Consider the following 6852-nt stretch of genomic DNA (forward strand, 5'->3'; position numbering starts at 1 on the left):
TAAATATGCTTTCTGGGATAAGAAAAAAAAGTGTAAGTGTAATGCTGGGGTTTTTATTGGCTAAGTTGCAAGTACACTGTATGCATTGGTTTAGCAAGAAAATCACATTGAAATAAAAGTGACAATAAAGGGATCATAATGGAACAGGTGCAGCTGCCCCTCACAAAATTATATGAAAAAATTCAACAATCTATCCCTGTATTCTTGAATTCTGAATTCAAATATTGTTGAAATACTGCCAATATTGGTATTATTTCCCATTATCATTTTTAATGATCGTAACACAAAAAAAAGGGCCTGCCCAGGGAAGTCAGATCCCCTTCCAAGAAGTTTTGTCTGGCTACGGGGCTGATGCATGGGCTGTTACACGGGCTGATACATGTTTCAAAAAAGTCATGACATATTTAATGGTGCAAGCTTCTGTGTTTTTCAGCTGTGGCCACCTGTACCACTTCGGGTGCCTGCAGCAGAAGGACTGTGGGTGGGGTTTTGCTTCAGAGCTGCAACAGCGGTGGAGCTGCTATAAGTGTTCCTCAGGCCAAGGAGGAAGGGGCGGGCCTTCCACCGAACCAAAAAGAGGCCGCAGTACGTCCCTGGCACAGGTATGTGTATTTGTGCTTGCAAAGAAAGAAAGAGCCAGATAGACAAGAGGGAATAGATATACCTTCAAGAAAAAACAGTTTTCCATAAAACTGTTCACTCTGATATTAAAATAATCAGTATCTGTTAGGGTTGTAAAGATTGAAGGATGATTCTAGTTATTTGACATTATTTTGCAATCCCATCAAAAGATCCAAACCAAAAGCACTTTCTGACTTCCCTACGCTGTCTGCTTACCATCTCCTGTTCCAACTAAAGACATCAATCTTTAAAAGTGGCACAAAACCAGTGCTAGGGCAAATGCAGTTTTTATACTATTTTCCTGCAGATGCAAGTATATTTTTTGCCTCTATTTGGAACCAAATGAACATGTTTGGCTGAGGTGTAAGGAGAGGTGCAGCTAAGGCTTTGGTTATGCTGATTAGCTGGCACAGTGAAATTTTGGTCCTCATGTTGGCATTAAACTACTGCAAAAAAATTAAAATTAAAAATTTTGAATATGACTGAGGAAGATCCATCGGCAGGAGTGTAATCTAGCAATCCAGAATTCTGCAGAAACATTAACACTGAATTTCTGATTAGTGAGTGGCAACTTGTGGAATGTCAGATCTTTTTCATGCAGTTGATTAAACACCTGTAGTCATCGCAAGGCAGCAGGAATGATTTGAAAGAAGGGCTATGTGTAATTTTACACACGGATAGCATACTTAGTACATACCCAGTTTTTGCAGACGCTACTGTGTTTCCACCTGCCTTCCAACATTTGAAATCAGGTACTGAACCATCCTCAACTTTCAGGGGAGAAGAGACAACATTTTCCATCTGCTATCACAGGCCTTTGCATTTACACCTGTGTGTTTGTTATCTTCATTCTGCCAACATTCTGATTTGGTCTCAATATACAAGTTAGATGGACAGAGCTATCTGATTCTGATTCTTTGATTCTGTCAACAAGACCAAACTAAATTTGTGGAGCAAAATGTTTAGTAACTAAGAATTATTTCTGAAAAATGTAAGTGAACAGTTTTAATTAAAGACTCTCCAACCTCAAAATAAAAAAGATGATAAAAATAATTGTGATTAAAACAGGAACATCAGAAAATCAGTCTGATTGTTAAATTACTATGAGGTTCTAACAGTCTTGTCATCCTCAGTAATTGATACTGTTTTAAAAGCTTCTCCTTCATTTCATTGAATCCCTGCAGTCAACTGAAAGCAGCAGGACACACATGTTTATAACTCTGCACCCTCTGATTTAAGCAATTTGTCAGCGCGCAGTGCCATTATACACGGCTGTACACCTTATGAAATCAAGTGTAAATGACAGCAGTCTGTTACACAATAACCACACACAACTCTGTATTATTCTGCCTGTTTAGGTGAGGGACACCAGTTTGCCAGGGCTCATTAATTCTGTGTTTCAGGGCCTCCTTTCCAGTGTTTTTGACAAAAGTGATGTTTCATGCTTTCTTTTTGAATTGCATAAAGTTTTAAGAAAATGTAGCTGCTCTGTCACATCAGTTATGCTTTGAGTTACTGTAAGCAGTGATACAGCAAAATTATTACTGAAATAGTGTTGGATTGATGTTATACATTATAAAGAGTATTAACAATCTTTTATTGTTTCTTTTTTCTTTTAATTCTTAATGTACTAATTGTATTGTAGCCTGCATATAGCAGTTAATATGTAGATTTGTTTTCATTGTTTCATGTTCCACCATGATTGGCTCAGTTGTTTCACAGACCAATGACATAGCTGGCTAAGATGATGATGCTTCATCACCACACTTTCTCATACATGTTCAAATTCTCCCAGCTCTTTTGCACATAGTACTGCAGCACATACATGAACAAAAATAGCAACTGGAGATGCCCACACAGCTCATTTGCACAAGATTTCATTCCTTGCGCTGGTAATCGTGCCATTAAAGACGCCCTTAGTCTCATTGTTAACCTGCATTTGGCAGGCTTTCTCATGAGGCGGCATGGACTGTGGTTATATGAAGGGACCTTAGGCCGCAGCAGCTGTTAAAGGCCTGTTGTAACATGTGAAAGCAAATTCATTTTATACCATTTGGATTTTGTTACTATACCAATATCACTTTCAATGAAAGCACAGAGAATGTCTTACAGTAGTTAACAATCCTGACACAAGTCTGTCCTCCTCTCTCTATCTTAGACTCGTGTTACATCAGTGCATCATGACCCAGGAGCAGAGGCTCACAGGAAGAAGGTAAGGTTCTCTCTGATCCCAGGAAGCATATTTACTATCTACAAATGACACCACAGTCAAGACAGCTGGTGGCATGCCGTCTTTGGCTTTGCTAGACATTATTATGCTGAAATATGTTTTCCAGTTTGATACAACTTGGGAAATTCTTAATTATGGAAAAACCAGTACCAGATCACCAAAATTATCATTTGTACTGGTCCCATGAAAAGTCCTATACAAGTCAAGTTGTACGAGAGTGGAATAATTCTTTAAAATTCATTTGACTCATTTGCAAATATGTAACATGTCCAGCTGCAGTACAAAAAGTTTGATTGCAACATTCTATTGTGGTTATTGTTTGTACAGCATGGCTTTTACCAATGACCAAATATGAGCCTAATCAAATTGACTTTCATTACAGTGCTGCTGTATTGTATTTCTGATGTTTTTCCTTAAAAATCACTAAACATGAGGAACAAGGAGACCCTGTTGCTATCACAAGCCCATTTATAAATAAAACAAGTATTTTATGCTGTTTGTATTACAGCTGTTCACATACTAGATTAATTTCACCTTTTGTACTCTGTATGTATGAATGTCACAAATTAAAGTTAATATTTATTTTTTTTAATTTCTTTTCATCCTTTGTTGTTGTCCAGGTTTTTGTTGAGGCAACACTGGACCTTCAGCAGGAACAGTCCTGGGATCATCTACGCCGTTTATACCGAGGACCATCCAGGGTATGGACACTGTGTCCATCTAATAAATCAGAATTTAAAAATATATAAACAATTTATTCCATCCCACATTTGCCAGTGGTGTATTATCAGTCCATCTAAGTTTTTTGTGTTTTTTTTTTTTTTTTTTGGGCAGCAAGTGTCAGAATATTGAACAGCCTTCTTTCATATGCGCCTAATAAAAGGACCAGGTAAACCAAGAAGCAAATACTGAGGTTCTGTGTCAGGCTAGACATTAAAAATCAAGTTTACCAACAATTTTATCCCAGTACTCCTCAATATGGATACATGTCCACATACAGCGTCTATAACTTCTCACCTCCACTTGACATTTTGAGTAGATTTCTGTTAAACTTCACCCTGTGTCTAAACTGGGGGTTAATCTATAAATGATGCAGTACCCAAACTGAGTCATGGTAGTTTATATCTGATCATTCCATGGCATGATGATTCCAAGGTACCATGAGGTGTCATGAGGGGCAATTGAACCTCACGGGCACCATGAGGTTGAATATTCATTTTAAGAAAGGCAATCCTACCAGTGGAAGGCATATCCATCTGTATAAATTGTAGGTTTTAAATTGGCCTTGTACATTGCTTCTGGTGTTGGAGTGATCAAAATCCCCAAGAAAGTGAAATATGTGGGAGTCCATTTAAATGGAGATATCATCAGCAGATAAATATTTTGTGATCTATTTTCATCATGTTGCCAACGATAGTGCGGATAATGGGCACACCTGCCTGGTTTCAATCTCCAACAGAAATAGGAAGAACATTAGCCATTAATCCAAGCAGCAGCAAGTGGTCTATAATGTATTAACTTCACCCAAGTACTGAATCTGTCTCCTAGCCCAAAAGTGTGAAAAGTCAAAAGAAGAAAATGCCTTTTGACTTCTGTTGAAGGTTTTTGATGCGTTGAGACTTATCACCATACCGACCAGTTTATGCTGACAGGATAACTGAATTACATTTAACAGCTTTCTCATTTTGTTACAAGAATTCCTACCAGTAACAAACCCTTCCTGATTGGTATTGATAATGGAGGGGAGAAGCTTCTCAAGGTGCCATGCTGGTATTTTAGATTTATAGATAGTATTTTCATGCCGACATTTAAGAGACTTAAGCTGAAAACACACTGCCACCACAGCAGTGCGTAATATGACAAAACATACAGCCCCAGGCTGTCACAGTTGGGTGCAAGGCCCTGATGATCGACATGTGTGCATATAAATCTCAATACGACAAACATAACTTGTTCAAGTTCACATACAAGTGCAGTTTGTGATATGAAGTATGTGATATGATAAGAAAAACATGAAAACAAAGGGATATAAACCTCATGAATGCAAACATTCTCTGTGCTACACACATCTTAAGCAGCATTATGCATGCTTATAGCGTTATGCCAACCTAATCACAAGTTAGAACATTGATATTGGTCTGGAAAATGCAAAACAACTTGTTTCTTCTCAGTGTTATGGTTACATTACTTGAAAATACAAACACCAATATCCACGGTCATAACACAGATAGTTCTAATAACCATGAGAGACTGCAAAACCACACCTTACTTTATCCTTTGCTATATTCTGCCACAGCATCTCCTATTTATCATTTTACTTGATGTCTACCTTCCTTTTAGTCTGGAGCACTTACAAAGATATTTCATGTAATTATTTCACTGTGTGTGTGTCTGTGTGTTTGTGTGTGCGCTTAGGAGGGAGACAAATATAGATGATGTATCACCTTTTCTAATTCTTCCGTTTTTTCTCCCTCTCTTTGTTCCAGTTGTCAATCCTTTCAGAACTCTCCCACTGCCATAGTGATGAGAAGACAGGGCTTTTAATCCCAGCCCAACCAGGAGCAGAGAATTTCCTACTTAAACTTTCGCCTCCACCTCTGTTGGAAGAGTAGCATGGTGACTGGTTGAGGAGCAATTTTTCCTTCATTTGTGTAGACTTCAGTCAAGTAGAATTCGGTTAAAAACAGGAGATTGTGCTTTCTTCTCATTTCCTATATTCGCCTAACAATTTACATCAGTGTGGATTGTAGAGTTCCACTGCTTTTTTGTTGTGAGACATTTGATATTGTATAACTACAGTAGTTCATGTAACTATATCAAAATGTTTATATCAAAACAAACTGTTCAATTGATAATATTAAGTCACTGATAATTTTACCCAATGTGGCTTTCTTGTTTGGTTTGCATGTTGGTGCTGGGATGTCAAAAGGTGGATCCATTTCTGAAATGTTACAGCATTTATTTTGGAGAGGGAAATGATGCTGAATGTTTGTTTACAAGCATATTCCAGCTTGTGTGAGAAATCTCCCATCACTTTGGAATGTACTTTGTTGTAGTAGAATCAAACTTAAGGTTCGGCCGTGTTACCACACATTGCAGAACAGAATTTTGATAAATGATAAATCCTGTTTGGGCCTCTTTTTTTTAAAAACCAATCATTAGGAGAAAAGTCATCTTCTAAGTACGTTAGGGACTACACAGAAATTATTTGGGGTAGTGGGGAGGTCAGAAAGAAGTGATGTATTTTTTCTTTTTACTCAAGGAAGCATAGACTGACTTTTTTGGGGGGAACAGTAAAGGTTCTTTTAATTTTTGGTCTCTTAATTTCAGCCTTCTATTGCAGGATTTATTTTTTAAAAACTAATCAGCTGGCCATTAATGATGGCTTTAGCGTATGCAGTGGGTCATAAGGGTGCACTTTCATATGCAGAGAAGAATAATCGTGTCGGGAACAGACCACAACATCATTGTTGCCAAATTATCCAAAATTGACCCAGAATCCAAACATGAACCAAATTTAATTGCGAAATGATTTTAATGTTAAGTGCAAAATTGTCATGCTTTTTTTGCAAGTTTGCTCTCCTTAGGTTTTTATGTCCACAGGATTGTACCTGTAACTTTTTAAAAAAAATCAAAGACCCAGTTATCTGACACAGATGTTCATCGTCATCAGTCATTAGTGTCATTCTGACACAGTACTCATGATTCAAGCAGGTGAGTGTCATGTCCATTGAAGAGCTCCAGTTGTCAGTAACTGGGAGAACTTTAATGGTACGTTAACTTCCAGAATCCTGGAGGCCGGATTTCGGTCTGTATTGTTTCTGTGTTTTTTCACTCAAATATCCTACATGACCTCAAAGGCAGAAATATGTGACCTCTCCCTCTCTCCCTCCCTTTTCAAATTTTTTAATTCACCATTTTAGACACACCCATTGCTTCAACCTGGGTCTCTCCTTTTTCACTTCACATTTTCTTTCTAGCTCACTACATAGCATTCATGT

At 37.8% G+C, this 6852-nt stretch overlaps 1 protein-coding gene across 2 annotated transcripts in view; it reads left to right on the forward strand.

Annotated features, from left to right (window-relative positions):
- Nucleotides 1-6482, forward strand: part of vps8 (VPS8 subunit of CORVET complex) — a 106111-nt gene extending 99629 nt beyond the window's left edge. For both annotated transcript variants that reach the window (XM_040138882.1, XM_040138883.1), the window contains exons 42-45: nucleotides 434-602; nucleotides 2780-2833; nucleotides 3472-3552; nucleotides 5338-6482. In XM_040138882.1, coding sequence (XP_039994816.1) covers nucleotides 434-602; nucleotides 2780-2833; nucleotides 3472-3552; nucleotides 5338-5463 — 430 coding nt within the window. In that variant the 3' untranslated portion in view covers nucleotides 5464-6482. The remainder of the gene's footprint in view (nucleotides 1-433; nucleotides 603-2779; nucleotides 2834-3471; nucleotides 3553-5337) is intronic.
- Nucleotides 6483-6852: the final 370 nt, after the last annotated feature.

Source organism: Xiphias gladius, chromosome 11 (assembly GCF_016859285.1).
Source record: "Xiphias gladius isolate SHS-SW01 ecotype Sanya breed wild chromosome 11, ASM1685928v1, whole genome shotgun sequence".
Lineage (NCBI taxonomy): Eukaryota > Metazoa > Chordata > Actinopteri > Istiophoriformes > Xiphiidae > Xiphias > Xiphias gladius.